This window comes from Podospora pseudocomata (genome assembly GCF_035222375.1).
Source record: "Podospora pseudocomata strain CBS 415.72m chromosome 1 map unlocalized CBS415.72m_1, whole genome shotgun sequence".
NCBI lineage: Eukaryota > Fungi > Ascomycota > Sordariomycetes > Sordariales > Podosporaceae > Podospora > Podospora pseudocomata.
Window position 1 is genome coordinate 6254771 of NW_026946363.1, and position 18848 is coordinate 6273618.

The window sequence follows — 18848 nt, forward strand, 5'->3', positions numbered from 1 at the left end:
ACTTTGTCTCCCAACACACAAGGCTGGCCATCGAGTGATTCTGGAACAAATTGTAACATGGACCCCTTATTTTTTTTATTTTTCCAACATGACCTCCTCAAGCGAAATTCCAAATGCCCAAGCATTCAAGCTTTTCTTACCACAAGTTGAGAATCCCGTCCACCTGTGTGACTCCTTACTGATAAATGCATAGCACAGCCCGCTGCTCCACCCCGGATTACTCAAGCAATGAGTATTCTTGCTGACTCTTTTGTGAGGCTTGTAGATTGCATCCAACACAGAACTGTTGGAGATATGTAAAAAGTCGAGAATCAGAGGCACGTGCCGTCAAAAAGGCGACCATCAAGGAAGGAATGCGGGGAATGCTTGCAAGACAGGTTGCCCCATGTACACTTCAGCAGCTGTTCCCGGTCCTATCCGCTGCGAGCGAGTCCACTTGACCCACGCCACTTTCCAGCTCTCCCTTACCAAGACTGGCCGGCCGCTACCCTGTAACTCTAATGCTCTTATCGCTCAGTGATTATCTCGTCATCTACAACAACATCAACCCGTGCTCAGCCTTCACCCCCTTTCCCGCCCACCTCGGTCGCCTTGCTTTTTCCTCCTTAACGTGCTCCCTTGACGCCAGTGTTATTTCCCAGGCCTACAGCGGATGACTACCTAGGCGCGCCACGACGCGACGGCTCAAGCCCGCCCGACCCAACGTCCCAACTGCAGCTTGTTTCTAAGCCCTACGCAAGTCCTGGTCAAGAGCAGGCCAGACGCCTCCTTGCGGCCGCTTGCGCTGTGATATTCTACGATGCGACCTCCACGGATCGCGATACTAGTTCTTTTCTTCTCCGCGTCGCTCTTCCTCGTGTGCAGGGCCATCAGTTCCCTCCGCCATCCCAACGCCGCCCCCGCCGTGACACCATTGACGACCCGGAAATCGTCATTCCGGAGCTTCTTCTCCTTCACTGCGCCGTTCTCGCTCTTCCCTCCCAATGCTGCTATAAGCCTGTTCGATGATAATAGTACCTTCTTTGCTGCGCGACCGGCTGCCTTTGGGCCCATCCTCCCTGCCGACGGCCTGAGCGGGCAACTATGGATAGGAAGTGGATTTGCTGAAGATCATCTCCAAGAGGGCGAGGTTGGGGGCGAGCTCGGCTGCAGCGATCTCCCGGGCTGGGAGGATGGGAGACCTAAACTGTCGATCAAAACCACTGTACATGGATCCGCAGCCTCAAAGTCAGGGCCCGTTGCACTGAACACCAAAAGTACAAAGCGTGATCCTTTGGGCGCAGGGATTCCAGCGGACGGAAAATCTTCAGAAAGGCGTCACGATGGGACCGACGACTACCTTCACCAGGAACTTGACCAGACTCGCAGCCCCTACAGCGAAGGCTCGGTGGTCTCGGCGTCAAGTCATGCCGATATCCAATCCATGCAGGAGACGGCAGAAATTACGGGCAAGATCACATTGCTGAGCAGAGGTGGTTGTGGGTTCCTGGAGAAGGTCAAGTGGGCGCAGCGCCGCGGTGCGATCGGGGTGATTGTTGGAGATAATGTGAAAGGGGGTCCGTTGATCCAGATGTTTGCGAGGGGCAATGTCGATAATGTCACAATCCCCTCGATTTTCACATCGCAGACGACCGCCATGCTACTGTCATCACTCGCGCAACCAGGCAGTTTCATCGAAGATATTCTGGACGAGAACGGAAACCCGATCTTGAAAGTACAGCACTCCAGCAAGCCTGGGGTCAATAAGCAAACCAAAGCGGCCGATACAGGTGCGGGCCATAGACCCAAATCTGGCCCTCACGCCCAGGGGGTCAAAACTGCGTCGTTCCAGGATGCCTCGGCCCCTGCGGTCAAGAAGTCACGCTCGACACGCAGGAGCTGGATCTCCCGTCTGTTCTTCTGGGGGGATAGTGGAAGCAAAGGGTCAGAGCAGAGCCGGCCGCCAAGCAGTGGTCGTCTGAACTGGGTCGCAGCTGACGAGTGGAGCGACGAAAGCATCAGACTCCTCCAATCAAGTGCGGATAAGGTTAACAAGAATGGAGCGGGTGGTCGTGCGTCCTCTGAGGAGGACAAGTCGCCGGGTGATGGTTTTCAGATAGGTGTACAAGACTGGCGTGACCCCGATCTTGTTAGGTCTTCCGAGGAGGACGAGGAAGATCGGCCGGCGCCGGAAAACCAGTCCACCAACAAGGAGTCTAGTGGTTTGAGAGGTGGCAGTATCACGCCAGGTAGTGGCGAGTATGTCCCTGGAGACTCACATGGCCATCGTTCTGGAAAGTCTGGTTCTTCCTCGGAAAGCTCCAGTGGGCTTATTTATAAGCTCTTCGGGGATGACGCTAAAGAGCAATCTGCCGCAGAGGAGAGCTCAAGACCGACGCCGGAAAGCTTGGGGAACAAAGACGATGGCAATGTGCGGGAAGGCTTATGGGTCACGATCACTCCTGCCGGCAGTGCCAGTCCATTCTTTGACACCCTGTTGGTCCTGGTGATCAGCCCCTTGATTACCCTCACGGTTGTGTACACGCTTCTTATCTTGCGAGCTAAGTACAGAAGGCGGAGATGGAGAGCACCCAAGGCTGTGGTCGATCGGTTGCCGGTACGGACCTACCGCACAGTTGCGCCATCGCCCAGCCAATCATCCAGGACGCCGTCGCCCAACAGCTCCTCACCTACAACACCCCTGTTGCAAGGAAATTCGAGATCGCGGCCCCGGTCTCGGACCACCACTGGCGTGCCTGAGCCTTCGGATCTTTTGAGGGCTGATAACGCTTTGCAGGCCGGGCGATCATCCTCACCAGACAACACCCGGGTGCATGGTGCCAGTCAATGGAAGAAGTACATGGGAAGACAGAGCGAATGTGTGATTTGCTTGGAGGAATACGTGGACGGCGTCAGCAAGGTCATGAGCTTGCCTTGTGGCCATGAGTTCCATGTGGACTGCATGTGAGTGGATCTAAAGTCACAAACTAGACGACGTGAAAATTCACAAATTTAACGACGTGTTTACTGATTCTTGTCACAGCACACCATGGCTCACTACCAGACGGAGAACTTGCCCGATATGCAAAAATGATATCGTCAAGTCTCTGGCTCGTGGTTCGCCATCAAGCCCACACTACGAGCCGTATCATGACGACAGCGAGTACACTCATCCTGAACCTTCCAGCTTCGTGAACTCCAACAGTGGATCGTATTCCTCCAACCACTTGTCAGACGTGGAGGAAGGAAGAGAGGCTCTTGCGCGAGTACAGAGAGAGATACATGAGGTGAGATGGTATGACTTCATGGCGCACCTACTAAGGGGCGAGCCCGGACAGGCATTTTTGAATCGGCACGAGAACCGGCGTTTTGCGGCCGACGACCGTGAAGAGAGCCGCCTGTAATACAGCATGGTGATAGTGGCATCCGTTGTTTTTTGAAGAGATTTCGCATTTTGGGCTGGCGCACTTGGGGTGGGAGGTCATTTTCATGGGCGTTGGTCAAGGGGCCGAACACCTGGGATTGTTCAAAACCGTCACTCGCTCTTTTACATACACAACTTTGATACCTCTTTTCGTTTTTGACCTGATAAATTTTATCTTTACTCTGATACGTACTTGGAATGTACGAGGAGCCCAGGGAAGGGGGGAGGGGGGGGGGGGGTTGGGGTTTTCATTGGAAGTGGCCAGTCACAGGATCCCATCAGACATGGCAGAGTGAACTCACTAGGATTATACCCCCACAAGGCTTAGACACTTGGATAGCTGTAGCTTTCATTTCACAAAGAACTTTTTCTCTTCACTTCTACATCATATCTCCTCTGGCCTCTTTCGATCTCCTGCGACATGGCTGGCGGCTGCTCAGGATGAATCTCGCTGTCCTATGAGAAGATAAAATACAGGGACAGCTAAGACGGCTGAGGCAATAATTCTTACGTTCAATAAACAAATATGAAGTGCACAAAAAAAGATGAAGATCATCATGTTTTGCATAATGTGCTGATGTGTATTCTCTCTCAGGTAGATACTGAGTATGAAGTGGGCTTATCTTATCACAGCACACGCTCACCCACACTCCTTCCACAGCGCCCAACGCGCTCATTGCAACTTCTCACCTTCAACATCAGGTAAGTCAGCGAGCGCTTTCCATTTCTCCATATTGTGACATGGAAAATGAGCTAACAACGGAACATAGGAGAATTCTATCACTTCAAAACGTATCGAAAAGCTGGTAGTCCGTCGTCTTGTAGCAGACGGGAACAGATTGCATGGTTGAATCTCAAATCTCAATTCACCCCGCCACAGCGCCCTCACTCACTGAGAGGATCAGAGGCCGTGCACAGCACAGCACACAACATCAACGTCAACATCAACGTCAACATCAACGTCAACGTCAACATCAACGTCAACGTCAACATCAACGTCAACGTCAACTTCAACATCAACATCAACATCAACACCACCCGCGTCAACCAACCCCCAACCCCCAAACTCCGAGCGTTCTGAACCTATCCAAACAACAACAACCCCCCTCGAGGGGCACACCAGACCCATCATGGCCCGCTTCCTCACCCCGGCCAAAATCGGTCTCCTGGCCCTCATCGAGCTCTACGTCGAAGGCGCGGTCCCAAACGAAGGGATCATCCCAGTGATCAACTTCCTCGCCTCCAACCTCATCGACTGCGACCTCTCGGCTGCCCAATCCCCCAACAACAGCAGCAACAACAATAAGAATCTCACCCCTGCCGACCGCTGGAAAAAAGCCGAGTCCACCCTCCGGCTTGTAACCTCGATCAAAGATTTCGAGACGTTGCTCTCCCCGCTGGCGGCAGCGGATAAACTCCCCGGCCGTCGGCTCTGGGATCGGTTTTTGGAGAAGTTGTGGGGGCTAGACAGTTTGCACAAGCTGCATGAGTTTTTTGTGGCGATACCGAGGTTGTTGTGCAGGACGAAGGAGGAGCTGAGGAGGTTGGGTCTGGAGGACGAGGAGGGGGAGTTGGGGGGGAGGACGAGGTTGGGGAGGAATAGTCCCTTTGGGGCGTTTGTCAGGAGGGCACATGTCGAGTTTGTGAGGTTGAAGTTTGAGAGGGTGATGGAGTTGTGGAGGGTTTTTGTGAGGTATCGGCAGCCGACGGCGGGGTACTGGGCGAGGAGGCATCCGCAGCATGGGGGGAGGCTAAGTTTTGATCAGGTTTTGACGGAGGGAGAAGGGGAGTGGGGACAGAAGGAGACGGGGGAGCTGGCGGTAGTGGCGTATGGGAGGATGTTGTTGCCAGCGGTTGGGCGGTTGGTAAGGGGGGAGGGGGGTTTGGAAGGGGGGGAGACGTTGCCGGTGAGCAGCGATGATGTGGAAGGATTGTTGGAGTTTCAGATCGAGCAGATACAGAGTGAGTTTGTTTCTCTGATGGGGGTGGAACGGGAGCATGACTGACACCATGTAGAGTATGGCAACAGGATACCGCCACAGATCAGAGACCGGTTCAGGAACTTCTTGAAGGGAAGTCATACGGTGCCGAGTTTATCGCACTACCTCAACTTCTCGGACGCCTGGCGGTCAGGGGACTTTCCGACATCTTTCGACTACCTTCATCGATATTTCGACTACACTATGCAGAACCGAGATCGACTGTTCTATCAGTACGCCTTGATGAACCTCGCTATTGTTCAGTCCGACTTTGGCTGTCACAAGGAAGCCGTGGCAACCATGCTGGAGACAGTATCAACGGCTCGGGAGAACAGGGACACGACATGTCTCAACTTTGCTCTAAACTGGTTCTTCCACTTCGGCAGGGCACACCCCCATCTTGTCAGAGAACTCGAAAACAACAGCATGCTTGGCAGCGGAAAGGAGACTCTCGCCTTCCTCCGAGTCAAGGCCAAAGAAACAGGCATGTGGATCCTCTGGAGTTCGGCCCTCCAGAGCGAAGCCAAGCTCTGCCTGGCCAACGGCGAAAGTGTCGCCGTTGCCTTCGAGCACATGGTGCGATCCTCCCAACTGATCGTCGAGCGCAACATGAAGACCATGATGGGCGCTCAGATCTCGATGGCCATCGCCATGTGGGACCGCCTCGGGCTTTCCAGCATGGCCTCGATGGCATGCCAAGTCTTCCTCAGCTGCCACGCGAGAAACTCGGTCTTTGACGACGAGCTGAAGATCACCTGTCGTCTAGCCGGGCTTCTCGCCGGCAAGGGGAAATACGAAGAGGCGTTTGCCATGCTCGAGTCCCTTGATCAGAACTCGCTGCGGTCAGCGAGGCCAAATCAATACTGGCACCTCTACCGCGGCCTCTTGAAGCTTCGTCGGGACCTGCACAGGAACAACCTCCCTGCCGTCGACACCCTGCTGGCTCAGCTCCTCCAAACTGGCCCTGAGGACGCAGAACCGGACACCGTCTTCATCATCGACACCCTCCACATCGAGGCTCTGGTCCGCCACAGGGACTTTGACGGCGCCTTTACCAAAATCGACAACATGATGGCCAACCTTGGAGAAAACAACCGCGACGTTGCCCTCCGCATTCGTCTCCTCATCGCCAAGGCCCACCTCTTTGACGAGATCAACCGCCCAGAAAAGGGCTTCACAATAGCGATGCGGGCCACCTCGATGGCCTGGCGGGCGCTGAACATCCCGCTTCTGTGGCAGGCCGTCGGCGCTCTGGCCAACGTTTTGAACTCACTGTCGGAGTTCTCGGCTGCGGCGCAGCTGTTGCTTTCGGTGCTGCCGAGGGTGCTGGAGACCGATGTCTCGTTCACAGCGGGGACGTTGTATAACCTCTTGGCGGACGCGAGGATGGGGCAGGCGGGACAGTTTTTTTGTACGGCTGTTTCGGACGAGTCGACGGAGCTGGAGAGGCAGAGGGGGAGGAGGAGGCAGAGGGAGATGATGATGAGGGCGCATGCTGCGCTGGAGAGCGCGTACAAGTATTTCGAGAGGGTGGAGGAGGTGGAGAAGCAGGCGGAGGTGCTGGCTAAGATGGCGACGGTGATGAGAGGTTTGGGGGATGAGGGGTTGAGCGAGGGGTATGCGGCCAGGTATTTGAGTTTGAGGAGGGAGGTGGAGAGGGTCAATGGATAGACAGGGGATTGTATGTGAAAATACTGAGAGGGAAGCGAGGCATGTCAGATAAACAATGAAGAACGAAATGTATCATAGAGCTATGATCAGCCTATACAGGGATATGCTAGTTTGGCCGCAAAAAGCTCTATCCTTGAGCTCAAGCTCAAGCTCAAGCTCAAGCTCAAGCCTACTCCCCTCATTGAATTGACTTTGTGGTGTTGACTCACGGGCAGATATGTTTGTTTGGATGAACTGGCGGGAAACAGAGAAGGTTATGCATCCCCGAGACAGAGAAACTGATTTCTTGACTTGACACTATGAGTAGGAAACAATGCATGTACCGTGTTCAGCTTTGTCAGGGTATGCTCCCTCTTCTTCTTCTTCTTCGACTCCGCACTTCTATTGAATGGTCTGCCTTCGTCGTTCTCTACAATATACACCGGGGTTGACCTGTCCATATCTCCAGGTTGCGTCGAGGTCAAGAGCACATTTAGGCCTCCTTGTCCTTATTGTGGTAGTTGACCTTGTCGTTCCAGCTGCGAGGATGTCATGTTAACATTACAGGCTTGACTTGGATGCCGTCATTGTTTATGGTTATACATACAACAGGGTCTAGAGGTATATGTTAGTAAGTCTGGTCCGGAGAAAAAGGGGGGTCAAAGGGGGGATAAAACACACCTTGTCACCATCGCCCCACTGGTAGTTGCGGGTGCGGATGTTCTGGTAGGGGTACTCGACACGCTCCTCAAGAGGGGGCATGTGAGACCAGTGCTCCCAATGCTCGTTCCAGAGGTTGTAAGCGTTGAGGGAAGCGAGGATGAGAGCGGGAGGGACGGTGCTGCGGGCGGTTGTGTGGTTAGCTTGGTGGTACGTCATTGGCTGTTGTTTTGTTTCTCCTGATATTGTGATTTCATGCGTCCCCCGATCTCCAGCTCCCCGACCATGGCTCGCTCTGACTCCTCCTCATCTTCCAATTCGTTTCCACCAGTTGTTTCTGATATCTGGGAGCTGTTTCTGATATCCGGGAGCTGTTCCAACACCCTGAGGGCGACATGAAAACCACGCATTCGGCGGTGACAATAGAGGGGCTTCGGGAGAGTCATACTAGAGGGAGATCTTGCGCCAGAGCTCTGTTGAAACCTTGTTAGCTATCTCGGACCACCAATTGAGTTCCCGGGGGGCAGCCGAGGGTATCGCAGGAGGTACACTCACCGGTGGTGCCCTTGGCGTGCTCCTTGACATGACGGCGCTCACGGACGAAGGCGTTCTCGCCGGCGTGCTCGGTGCTGGCAAGGCGGCGCTGGGCCTGGGTGCGCAGCTGGGCGGCGAACCGCATAACCTGGCGCTGGGCAATCATGGTGAGTGGCTGGTGGGTTGGGTGCCGTTCAACGAAAGGAGGGGGGGGGTTCGTGGTGGTTTTGTCAAAGATGAAGCAATTGACCCGCTTCTCGTTGCTGTTGGCCTGGGGTGAGGTCACAGTCCAATCAGCTCATTTTCGGCTGCTTCTCGGGTTTGTGGCGGTGGTCCGTGCTTTCCGGAGCTCTCTCTCGCTGGGGTGCCAAGACCGGTGACATAATTTCCACTTTTGACATCTGAAAGCCGGTCATGTGACCTCGCGCGTCCTTGGCGGGAAGAGCACCCGTCGCTACGCCACGCCACGCCACGCCACGCCACGCCATGCCACGCCACGCCAGCCACGACTTTTGGGTGGCAGACCATCTTCAACAGGTGAGAGTTGACGATTTCAAAGATACAGAGAGAGATGGGATGAACAGGTATCTTATCAATTAAGATTCCCCCACTGGGTTGTATCTCTGGCGCCCGTTCTCTCCGGTTCAAGTTCTCGGTCGTTACACCAAATAACCTAGATTTTGGCGTTGGTGCATGCCAATCATCTGAGTGTCGAGATGCCACTTCGAATCACGTCATGGAATGGTAAGCTACCGTCTCTCCAATTCCACCATTTTCTGGTTCGGTCTAACATCATATACATAGTCAATGGCATCAGGTTTGCACCCGCCTAGTTGAGCCTGCGTGCGGAGATCGCTTGTCTGACCAGCTCCAGAAATCCATTCGGGTATGAGCCATGGCGCGCAAACCGCACCTATCAGGTAGGAGCTGTGGTGCTGCTCTGGCAGAGGTTCAAAGAAACTGACGGACTGTAGGCAATGTTCGACACGCTGGAGGCAGACATTGTTGTCATGCAAGAGGCCAAGATCCAGCGCAAGGATCTGCAGGATGACATGGTCTTGATTCCAGGATGGGATGTCTACTTCAGCCTCCCCAAGCATAAGAAGGGTATTTTTTCCCTTCTTTATGTCCTGTTTTGGCTTGGTTTCTGAATCTCTCTCAGGCTATTCTGGAGTTGCCATTTACACTCGTTCTTCCAAGTGCGCTCCCATCCGCGCCGAGGAAGGCATCACCGGCATCCTCTGCCCACCGAACTCCTCCACAACTTTCAGAGACCTTCCAGAAGACCAACAGATCGGAGGTTATCCGAGACCAGGACAGCTTTCCGGCGAAGTTGACGAAGCCACACTTGACTCTGAGGGTCGCTGTGTCATCCTCGAGTTTCCAGCTTTTGTTCTCGTAGGAGTCTACAGCCCAGCAACCCGAGACGAATCACGAGACGAGTTCCGCCATGCTTTCACTGAAGCCATGGATGTCAGAGTACGCAATCTCGTCGCGATGGGAAAGGAGGTGGTTCTTACCGGTGATCTCAACATCATTCGCTCAGAATTGGACACGGCCGGTCTGGTCGAACAATTACGAAAGGAAGAAGTGAGTCTTGATGATTTCTTCTCCAGTCCGTCCCGCCGCTTTCTCAACCAAATAGTATTTGGGGGACGTGTGGTTGGGACAAGAGACGAGGGCCGTGAGGAAGCTGTTCTATGGGACCTCTGCAGGGAATTTCATCCCACCCGTACCGGAATGTACACTTGCTGGGATACTCGGAAAAATTGCAGGCCGGGGAACTTTGGGAGCCGGATTGATTACGTTCTCTGCAGCTCTGGAATCAAGGACTGGTTCATCGACGCCAACATCCAGGAGGGTCTTCTCGGTTCTGACCACTGCCCAGTCTATGCCACCATGGGCGATACTGTCAATCACAACGGCACGACGGTTCCCATTACCGATGTCATGAACCCACCGGGCATGTTCAAGGACGGCGAACGACAACGAGAGTGGACCATCAAAGATGCCCTCCCAACTTCGGCAAAGCTGATACCAGAATTTAGCAACCGACGGAGCATCAAGGACATGTTCTTCAAGAAGCCTAAAGCGACGATCAAGCCAACGACAGCAACAGCCATTCCTGGCAGTCAAGACCCACCTCCTCTCACCATTACCATCTCTACGGGCCCTGAGAAAGACTCTTGGGCCCAGGGCGATCTGGCCTCCTCACAGCCATCGAGTCAAGTCACAGCACCCCCAAGCTCAGGCAGCACACTTGTGGCCTCTCCACAAAAGCCACCAGTGAAACGCCCAGCAGTCGCTTCCCCTGCTAAAAGACCACAGAAGAAGGGAAAGGTCACACTTGCGAAAGAGCCGTCCAAGACTGGTGCGAGTGCCTCCCAGGGCACGCTGAAAAGCTTCTTCAAGCCCAAGACACCCGTTCCCAGCCCAAGCCAGGAGCCAACTGGCACAGACAACACAGCCTCGGCCACAGCAGACATTTCTACTGCTTCAGAGTTGCTACCAGCAGAATTACCCCCTGAAATCCCAAGCCCCAACCAATCTTCGAAAGGGAGCGCCGAAAGCTCTGCCAAGGAAACGCCCCTGACGACCGTCCCAACTGACGACAAGGTCTTTGATCCTATTGAGAACAAAGCCTCCTGGTCTAAGCTCCTTGGCAAGCGCGTCGTCCCAAAGTGTGAGCATGGCGAGGATTGCGTATCGAGGATAACGAAGAAGCCGGGGGTCAATTGTGGTGTGTTCTTCCCCCTCATCCCTTCTCTGCCCACTGCTTGCTCGTTTGTCTCTCTGATGTCTGAACTTTGCCCCCGTCATCGTCTATCATGTCTTTTCTGTGATGAAGCTGACCACGATGTTTGCCGCAACAGGCCGGTCCTTCTTCATGTGCGCCCGTCCCACGGGTCCGTCTGGCAAGAAGGAGGACGGGACGACGGAATTCTGCTGCAAGACCTTCATCTGGAGCAGCGAGTGGAAGCCTAGCTCTTCGGCGTCGTTGTCTGGCTAGTGGTCTCAGAACAGTGGTGTTGATCTGCATTTTGCTACTCAACGGCTACTTGGGGATTTTGGAACGGGGAGTTTGGGCGTTGAATGATAGGAAAAAGGATGATGGGGATAATACATATTAGCATGTGGCATGGCATCTACCATGATCTGGCTATCTTTTGCGTCACGAGCACGTTGCTTTAGCTTGGGGAAGAAGACAGGCAGTGGGAAGAGAGAAAGAGTTGGCAGACTGAAGGGAAGTGCCAAAGAGGCAGTTGGCCTAGAACAAGGGTAATCGAGCTACTTGCTTGATCCAGACGGTATCAGGCGCTGTCCATTTTGCCCGTCTAGCTTAGCCCCAATGACAACTCTTGGTTTGTGCATGCTCGGGTTTTCCGACATTGGATATGGCCTGCGAGGAAACGGCAGTTTGACAATGAAGAGTCAGTGTGAGGAGAATAGTTGTTTTCTGTGGTGATGATCTGTTTCGAAGTTTTTTTTTTTTTTTTTTTTTTGGGGGGTTGGGATGCAGCGGTTTGATGGCCTCGTTGAGTCTTGATATTTTGTACCACCACCCATCTGGGATCAGGGGTTAGCTTCTTCGTCTATCACTGGCAACACCCACCAAGGTGGAAAAAAAATGTGACCGCTTCATGTGGCTCACATCAATTCACACGAAGCTCTGCAGAAAATGATATCTCGGGCGTAGATCAATATAACGTGAACTACATGGGGAAAATTATGATCTTGAACTATTTTCTTAGTCGTGGTGGTTGCCTTCACTGTTGACAAACCCGGTGGTTGGAGTTGGGGAAGAGAAGTTGCCTCTGAGGCTAAAGTCGTGTGATTTATCTCTGGGTGGTCTCAGGATGGACTGGGGGATCTTGTGTTGATGATGGGCTTCACTCCGCCGCCATCACTTCGGTCTCTGGGCTCTTCTCTGCTTCGTGATGCCCTCATTGGTGTCTCTATGCGGTACTGGTAAACTCTAACTGTCGAGGACATGGCAAGACAATACAATTCATTCCCAACCACCAAATGATCTCGACGGCGGACTTCGTGATGATCATCTCTCAATGATGACAAAGACTTTCTCGAGAACAATCACCTCTTCACATCAAGACAAGCGGTTCAAGATCACAAGCACGAGGAACCATCAGAAATCTGGGTATGCACTTGATTGTTGTACAGACAAAAGAAACTAGCTGCGAGCTTTGAACGAACGTCTTCTTTGAACCCCTTGAGCCAGGTCATTCCGTTCGTCAAACTCATCCATCCATGTGCCCCAACCTCCACCAGTGATGACCGTCAACACGATCCTCCTCGAGATTATGTACCACTGAGAAAAGAGAATGAAAACAAATAGAAAATAAGTAAAATGAAAGAAACAGCCCACCGTCCCAACACCCAACACCCCGCTCCGCCCCAACATTGTAAAATGCTATCCATCCGCCAAACTCCTGTTATCCATGCCCAAATCCCAAATCCGAACCATGAAGAAAAGAGAAGTATGAGAAGGGGTATCATCCTCCAAGAACCAAACCTCTTTGCTTGAGAACATCGCCGCCGGTGAAAATGGCAGGGATCGCAGGGTATGCTGATGTGTTGATATGAAACAAGTCATTCAAAGAAAAAGCCGTGCAAATGTCGTCATAATTCCATGTTGTTGTACCAGGAAGCATATTCTTCGTCAGGTAATCGAGTATGTTGTGTCACAAACTGTGTCGCATCCAGTGAAAGCTTTGAAGCTAGAAGAGAGGTCAGCAACCGTGTGTAGAGAGAGAGAGGTGATACGACTTACCATTCTGAACCAACGTCTGGTGCATAGGTCATCGCCCACTGGGCGGCAAACCTTGAGCGAAAGGTCGCAATGACTGAATAGAGTCAGGAGCTGTGGACACACATTGCATAGAATGGTTGCAGTGATGAGAGACTGCAGCGACGCCTTTAGTTGTTGAGGCTGCCCAGATTCATCACAGTGTCGTTGAGATCCGCGGTGGTCAACGAACTCGGGGTATGCACCGGATACTGGGGCACCGGGTTCGTGACCGGCACTGGATATTGGGAGACAGCCTTGATAGTGCTGAAGAGCTTGCGGCGCTCATTCCGGGTGCGGCGTGCCTGGTAGCGGTACCCAGGATACGCCAGTTTGTGCTTGCGGTCTTCCTCCACCGCGAGAGCCTTGAAATGAGCTTTGACCTGGGGTGTCTCCCCTTTCCAAGCCTTAGCGACGATGGACGCTGTGAAAATTAGCAATTGTGAACACGCAGCAAAAAGCGTGACAAGGGCTTACAAATAGCACCAGCTGTCAAGCCGGGGTTGTCCTCGTGGAGCCGAGCAGACATCCACTGACGGTAGATGATGAACTGGTTGCGGGGGCGACGAATATGTTCCTTGGTTGTGACTGCAACACTCTGGACCATAGTATCCCTGTTCGACTCAGGCGAGACAGGAGCCATGGCAGGATAAACAGCCGGAACCGCATCAGCAGTGGGAACTCGATCGGCAGTGGGAACTAGATCGCCAATAGTCACTGAGATGCGTCAGCAATCTGAAGGAGCAAATCTGTCCATGAAATTCTTACCAGTCGTGTGAATGACATCGAAAATGCTCGTATCCAGACGAAAGGCCAAAGCAAGGGTCGTGATGTAGTAGAGCATACTGTGCTTCCTGTGAACAATAGCGGTGTCGAGACCATCGTTCATTTTGCTGCAATGAGTCGAATTAGCAATCAATGTCAATGAGCATTGAAGACGATTAAGAGTTGCATACCTGAAGTTGGTGGCAGCGACGGCCAAGGCGCTGACGACTTCAATATCATCATGATCGTTCGCGACATGCTGGACAACTGTCTCATGATCGACCAGAATGAAGGACAGGATGTGCGAGTCGTTTATGATGGGGATATCCATCTTGTCAGAGTACCAGACACGGGCGATGGTAGCGGGAGAGTTGACGGGAGTGGAGTTGGAGACATCCATTGTAGTTCACTGGTTATGGTTTGCGTAGTCGAGGTGGTGGTGCGATACTTGAGAAAGGAAAGTGAGAATATCTCTTGATGGAGAGTTCAGAGAGAGTCTGAAGAAGGAAGACTTTGGAAGTTCGGAAAAGAGGTCGCAATGACGATGAAGTTGTGGTTGATGAATGGGGGAGAGAAATTGAGAAGAGGTGAACAGAAGAGAACAAGAGTTGAAGAAGGGGGGGTGGCAGGAATTAAATAAATCGAAGGGCTGCGCTCTCTTCAAGCAGCGAGCAAAATATTGTGGGTGGGAAAAAGCAGAAGGCTGGGAAGCTTGCTTGGTGAGGAAGGAGCAACCCACAGAGAGAGAACAATACTAAGGGAGTGGCAGAATAATATCAGGCAGCGAACTGCGTGGGTGAGGGTCGGGCGACCACACCAGATGGGAATATTCACTGCCTTAGTATTATGGGACCCTCTACCCCCACTGTGCACAGTATTTTCTTTGGAAGGGTTGGGTTTCTGGCAGAGCTCTCAGCAAGCTGTATGGAAGTGAAGAGCCTCTTGTTAAAGTATTTCACCACCAAAGGTCGCGCATAAAATGAATATCACGGACATGGATTCAACATCCTCGCATTCGAGCGACGATGATTATTGTGCTAGCCCCACGCATGCAAATATGGACCACCGAGATCTATCCCAGGTAAGTAGATGCCATTTCTTGAATATATATCAGACTCTTGCTAAGCCAGTTCATGTACAGGTTACGCTTTTAATGGAGTCAACTTTGATCCGCACTGCTCTCCGTACTGACATCCAGCAATTTGAGAAATCCTTCGAGCAAATTATCGAGCAGGCTGGTGTGTTTTTGGCAACTACAGAAGAGCATTTCATATCACTTTCGCTGGTCGTCATGGATGAAGATGTACTGATCCGCCATCTCTGTGGATTTCTTGCCTCGAAACTTGCCATTGAAGGGTTTCTCTCTTTCCATCAACAGACAATACAGCGTACATCAGGAGGAGATGCTTCACTTGCGAAACAAGTGAAGGCTGCCACAGTGTTTGTGTTGGAGCTCATTCAGACTTTGATATACCACAAAGAGGCGGCTGACTACCCAGGGAAACACCTGGGCATGATGTACGATCGCGATGTCAAGTATTTTGGGGGCACTCTTTTCCACCTCAACCCCCAGGTCAATCTTGACGAGGAACTTCCCGAGTTGGACGATTACTACGAAGATGTTGATGAGCTCACCAACTACTACCACGGCGAGAAGCTTTCACACCCCCTGAGACAGCTCCCTGGCAATCCTTGGCATAAGTTCTTCGGAAACTTCCCAGAAACCCGTGTTGAACATGCGGCAGACACCGCTCTCTTCAGGGAGAATCCGCGTCCTGGAGACCTCACTGTTTCCATTCCTGGTACCATTCTCTTTTTGATACCAGAATTTCGTCAAGAGCATGAGAAATTCAGGCAACTGATGCTAGAAGTAAGCCAAACCTTCAAGACTTCAACTATTCCGTCGAGTTTCAAGAATTTATTTGATTTTTTAACACATTTACAGCATAGTCAGCTTCCGTTGCCCCTGTTGTTGGAGGAGGCGAGAAAGGAGAGGGTTCAAGTCATTCAGCGCCGCCTGGCCAATGTGCACCATGGCAATGTTGAATATGACAGCCTTGAACCTTTGTGTAGAGAGAATACTGATATGGTATGCGAGATACCGCGTGGCTTAATGGGCTGGAAAACAATTGCTAATCTTGAGTACGCAGATACCCCGTCCCGAATACACTCTCGAGGGAAACAGAACATTTGGAATGCAGAACCTCACCGTCAACTCACCCGACCTAATCGGCGATGCTCTTCCTGAAGGCCGGATTGCAAATGTGGCATCTCAGTTGGAGGGGTTCCCCGCACGATTTCTATCCACTAATAAGGATAAGCGAATGTAGAACTGGGACAGATATGAACAGAATATAGAGACGGGGTAAGGCTGCGGAGATATTTGAACAGCGAGATAATCCAGCAGCCCCTTGATACACTTCAACTCAGAATGCAGATGTATTCAGAGCAATATACAATTCTGATGCTGGTTCAAAAGTACCATTAGTGAATTAATGAGGTGTATGCCACGGGTGTGAAATTGCTCAAAGGTCTGCCTTCATTTCATCCCATCTTGGACTATCAGCTTCGCGGACGATGATTGCTCTTCATCTTAGGTAATCACATGAGCGTCTTTCTTCAGCCAAACGGGGCAGACGGGGCAGACGGGGCAGACGTGGCAGTCATTTCTTTGTTGGCTATCCTGCAACAATTTTCGCTCGCCTTTCAATGCAGTTTTCCCGTCTTTACCAGATCACAACTTCGACCGACGTCCATCCACCACACCAACCACCATCGGTTTCCACCCTGCCAAATCGATACTTCTTCATACCATCACAATGGCGGGAATCAACAGTATTTTGCAAACCTTTGAAGGTCTTGGAGAGGGCGATCGAGCCGAAACCATCAAAGTTCTGTCGGATATGATGCGCGAAGGCACACCGCGTCAGCCCGCCAAGAAGAAGGTCAACGGCTTCATGGGCTACCGATGTAAGAATCGCGACATTATCGCATTCAAAATTTCTGAAAGCTAATCAATGGGGAATGTAGCCTACTATTCCTCCATGTTCAGCCAACTGCCTCAAAAGGAACGATCACCCATCCTCACGACTCTCTGGCAGCAAGACCCATTCCACAAGGAGTGGGACTTCATGTGTGCAGTTTATTCTGCGATTCGCGATCAGCTTGCCGAGCAAAATGTGACTTTGCAAACCTGGATTCAGTTTGCGGTTACTCCTCTGGGAATCGCTCCCCGTACTGGCTACATGGAAGCCCTTGGATGGGTTCTCACTCGACTCGACGACGGTACTCATACCTTGCAACGAATGGACGTTCCGGACATCAGACATCATCTTCAGCCCATGAATGGTCTCGGTCTCTTCCTCAGCTGTTTAAATGGTGGCCTCCCGATCTCCGATCCGCAAAACATTATCTCTCAGCTTTCCGATCCGGCATTCGACGTCATCTGTATCAACACGCAAGTTCCCAAAATTCCGGGCACCTTCGACACCATGTCGAGCTTCCGACAGCTAGCAAAGCAGAATCCAGCTTTGGCGATGTCATCACTTTTCCAATTGCCGGATACGGATCAGTTGATCGCTCAAGGAGTTGGCATGTATGAGTTCCACAGCGTCGTTAGTCAACCCGTTCAGAACCACGGCATGCCGCCTACAACAGTGCCACCCATGGAGAGCCACAGCCACGAAGATAACATGGATTTCGCCAAGATCAATGAAGCGGAGCTCGATGCAATTCTTACGATGTACGACACCAATACCAATGGATACATCGACCCAAATAAGCCCCAGGGGTTCTGACTGGACATTTCACCGACGAAATGAAGAGAGCAGGATCTCCCATGGCGGATATTCCGACCGAGGGCGGGATGTCAGGAACAAAGATAACCATCGCGGATGGGTACAAGAGGACGGGAGAGCTTGGAACAAGGAAAAGGGGCGGAAGCTGATCTTTTTGATTCGTCGACGAATGGCATAAGGGAATTGGCAATTGGGCATCACTTTATTTTCTTTCACATAAAGCTGCGAGCAGAGATGGTCAACTACATCATCTTCCGGGGCTGCCGAGCATCATCACGGCAACGAGTGTTTGTTCTCGTCAACCTCAATCTCATGTACATTAATTAGTGTCTCCTTCCCCCTTCCTCCTCTAGATAAACCCATCAAACTTTGGCTCCGACCAAAACCAAAAAAAAAAAAAACCCTATTTCTCGCATAACCGTTGCCAAGTGTGACATGTCGTCGATTTAAGGCTCAATGATCTGCCGCTAATGCAGGTAACCATCGGCCAAGCCCTTCAGCCGCAAAAAAAAGCCCAGGGTGTGGCCCCTTGGCAAAGCCATATTTTTGGTGTAACGGTTGGTACGTGTGCACCGAACTGTTTGGTAACGGTTGGTACGTGCTCACCAAACTGTTTTTGGGGTTTGATGATTTGGGGGGGGCCCTCGAAATCAAATGTCACAAGGAAGATAGATGACTAGGAAGTGCGGGCATGGCATAAGTGAATCCGACGGTGTAAAAAAAAAAAAAAAAATGTGTGGGAGACATGTTCCCAATTGCAGGTGGCAAGACATGCCAGCTCCAGCGTTTTCCTCTCAATCCCTCGCTGCATTCCTTCAACATGGGAACCACCCAACTTGAGCTGGCTGCACCAAAGGGGAAGGTGAGGGTCTAGGTGGGTTCTGTTGGTTCACGCTGTGATGGGTGGGGCTACTTTTCTCATCAATATTTTTTTGGCATTTGTGCTCCGGGGAAGAAACCAGAGGGTTCTGGCTGGTGATGATGGGGGGGAGCAACGAGCGCGCGGACCCTCACTGGCTAGGAAAATGTGGGGAGGTTGGGGGGGCCAACTGGTGATGAGGTCAAAAAGCGGGTGGCTGGGGAGAGTATTCACCTGGCTTCCATCGCAAGAGCAAAAGTGAGGAAGGAACGAAATAGGCAGATGGGAATGACCTCAGCTTGCCCAATGTGGGCCATCAAGGTTCACAGGTGGCGAACCAGACACGACGGCGTCAAGCAGCGACCTCACCTGCTCACGGTGGGTCATCAGCAACTTT

At 52.0% G+C, this 18848-nt stretch overlaps 7 protein-coding genes across 7 annotated transcripts; 5 read left to right on the top strand and 2 right to left on the bottom strand.

Annotated features, from left to right (window-relative positions):
- Nucleotides 1-11: 11 nt before the first annotated feature.
- Nucleotides 12-3565, top strand: QC762_120550 (uncharacterized protein). The gene is made up of 3 exons (XM_062886492.1): nucleotides 12-167; nucleotides 266-2943; nucleotides 3023-3565. The coding sequence occupies exons 2-3, from the start codon at nucleotides 800-802 to the stop codon at nucleotides 3381-3383; spliced, it is 2505 nt and encodes an 834-aa protein (XP_062749582.1). The 5' UTR covers nucleotides 12-167; nucleotides 266-799; the 3' UTR covers nucleotides 3384-3565.
- Nucleotides 3566-4533: 968 nt separating this feature from the next.
- Nucleotides 4534-7053, top strand: apc5 (the record flags this gene model as incomplete). The annotated part of the gene is made up of 2 exons (XM_062886493.1): nucleotides 4534-5365; nucleotides 5420-7053. 2 exons carry the CDS (start codon nucleotides 4534-4536, stop codon nucleotides 7051-7053), a joined length of 2466 nt encoding a protein of 821 aa, XP_062749583.1.
- A 472-nt stretch (nucleotides 7054-7525) lies between these two features.
- Nucleotides 7526-8500, bottom strand: EAT5 (Cytochrome c oxidase subunit 13, mitochondrial; the record flags this gene model as incomplete). Its single annotated transcript, XM_062886494.1, has 5 exons — nucleotides 8248-8500; nucleotides 8141-8165; nucleotides 7714-7873; nucleotides 7640-7647; nucleotides 7526-7571 (listed from the first exon to the last, which is right to left on the bottom strand). Exons 1-5 carry the CDS (start codon nucleotides 8390-8392, stop codon nucleotides 7526-7528), a joined length of 384 nt encoding a protein of 127 aa, XP_062749584.1. The 5' UTR covers nucleotides 8393-8500.
- A 302-nt stretch (nucleotides 8501-8802) lies between these two features.
- APN2 (DNA-(apurinic or apyrimidinic site) lyase 2) lies at nucleotides 8803-11669 on the top strand. The gene is made up of 5 exons (XM_062886495.1): nucleotides 8803-8970; nucleotides 9031-9146; nucleotides 9201-9333; nucleotides 9389-10966; nucleotides 11100-11669. The coding sequence occupies exons 3-5, from the start codon at nucleotides 9204-9206 to the stop codon at nucleotides 11234-11236; spliced, it is 1845 nt and encodes a 614-aa protein (XP_062749585.1). The 5' UTR covers nucleotides 8803-8970; nucleotides 9031-9146; nucleotides 9201-9203; the 3' UTR covers nucleotides 11237-11669.
- A 707-nt stretch (nucleotides 11670-12376) lies between these two features.
- SMR2 (Sporulation minus regulator 2) lies at nucleotides 12377-14479 on the bottom strand. The gene is made up of 5 exons (XM_062886496.1): nucleotides 13987-14479; nucleotides 13799-13923; nucleotides 13508-13747; nucleotides 13016-13454; nucleotides 12377-12962 (listed from the first exon to the last, which is right to left on the bottom strand). Exons 1-4 carry the CDS (start codon nucleotides 14193-14195, stop codon nucleotides 13162-13164), a joined length of 867 nt encoding a protein of 288 aa, XP_062749586.1. The 5' UTR covers nucleotides 14196-14479; the 3' UTR covers nucleotides 12377-12962; nucleotides 13016-13161.
- Nucleotides 14480-14606: 127 nt separating this feature from the next.
- Nucleotides 14607-16265, top strand: SMR1 (Sporulation minus regulator 1). Its single transcript, XM_062886497.1, has 4 exons — nucleotides 14607-14876; nucleotides 14937-15665; nucleotides 15741-15884; nucleotides 15946-16265. Exons 1-4 carry the CDS (start codon nucleotides 14775-14777, stop codon nucleotides 16123-16125), a joined length of 1155 nt encoding a protein of 384 aa, XP_062749587.1. The 5' UTR covers nucleotides 14607-14774; the 3' UTR covers nucleotides 16126-16265.
- A 177-nt stretch (nucleotides 16266-16442) lies between these two features.
- FMR1 (Fertilization Minus Regulator mating type protein MAT1-1-1) lies at nucleotides 16443-18006 on the top strand. Its single transcript, XM_062886498.1, has 2 exons — nucleotides 16443-16765; nucleotides 16826-18006. The coding sequence occupies exons 1-2, from the start codon at nucleotides 16615-16617 to the stop codon at nucleotides 17590-17592; spliced, it is 918 nt and encodes a 305-aa protein (XP_062749588.1). The 5' UTR covers nucleotides 16443-16614; the 3' UTR covers nucleotides 17593-18006.
- The last annotated feature ends 842 nt before the right edge of the window (nucleotides 18007-18848 follow it).

What these genes read in the sequence shown, in the direction of transcription:
- SMR1 (XM_062886497.1), top strand. Translation starts at nt 14,775, where the DNA reads ATGAATATCACGGACATGGATTCAACATCCTCGCATTCGAGCGACGAT. An exon ending in TCAGGCAACTGATGCTAGAA is followed by an intron (nt 15,666 to 15,740) that starts GTAAGCCAAACC and finishes ACACATTTACAG; the next exon opens with CATAGTCAGCTTCCGTTGCC. An exon ending in GTAGAGAGAATACTGATATG is followed by an intron (nt 15,885 to 15,945) that starts GTATGCGAGATA and finishes TTGAGTACGCAG; the next exon opens with ATACCCCGTCCCGAATACAC.
- SMR2 (XM_062886496.1), bottom strand. Translation starts at nt 14,195, where the DNA reads ATGGATGTCTCCAACTCCACTCCCGTCAACTCTCCCGCTACCATCGCC. An exon ending in CGATGTCATTCACACGACTG is followed by an intron (nt 13,748 to 13,798) that starts GTAAGAATTTCA and finishes GACGCATCTCAG; the next exon opens with TGACTATTGGCGATCTAGTT. An exon ending in CTTGACAGCTGGTGCTATTT is followed by an intron (nt 13,455 to 13,507) that starts GTAAGCCCTTGT and finishes TAATTTTCACAG; the next exon opens with CGTCCATCGTCGCTAAGGCT.
- FMR1 (XM_062886498.1), top strand. Translation starts at nt 16,615, where the DNA reads ATGGCGGGAATCAACAGTATTTTGCAAACCTTTGAAGGTCTTGGAGAG. An exon ending in CGGCTTCATGGGCTACCGAT is followed by an intron (nt 16,766 to 16,825) that starts GTAAGAATCGCG and finishes TGGGGAATGTAG; the next exon opens with CCTACTATTCCTCCATGTTC.
- APN2 (XM_062886495.1), top strand. Translation starts at nt 9,204, where the DNA reads ATGTTCGACACGCTGGAGGCAGACATTGTTGTCATGCAAGAGGCCAAG. An exon ending in CCTCCCCAAGCATAAGAAGG is followed by an intron (nt 9,334 to 9,388) that starts GTATTTTTTCCC and finishes AATCTCTCTCAG; the next exon opens with GCTATTCTGGAGTTGCCATT. An exon ending in GAAGCCGGGGGTCAATTGTG is followed by an intron (nt 10,967 to 11,099) that starts GTGTGTTCTTCC and finishes TTGCCGCAACAG; the next exon opens with GCCGGTCCTTCTTCATGTGC.
- QC762_120550 (XM_062886492.1), top strand. Translation starts at nt 800, where the DNA reads ATGCGACCTCCACGGATCGCGATACTAGTTCTTTTCTTCTCCGCGTCG. An exon ending in GAGTTCCATGTGGACTGCAT is followed by an intron (nt 2,944 to 3,022) that starts GTGAGTGGATCT and finishes TTCTTGTCACAG; the next exon opens with CACACCATGGCTCACTACCA.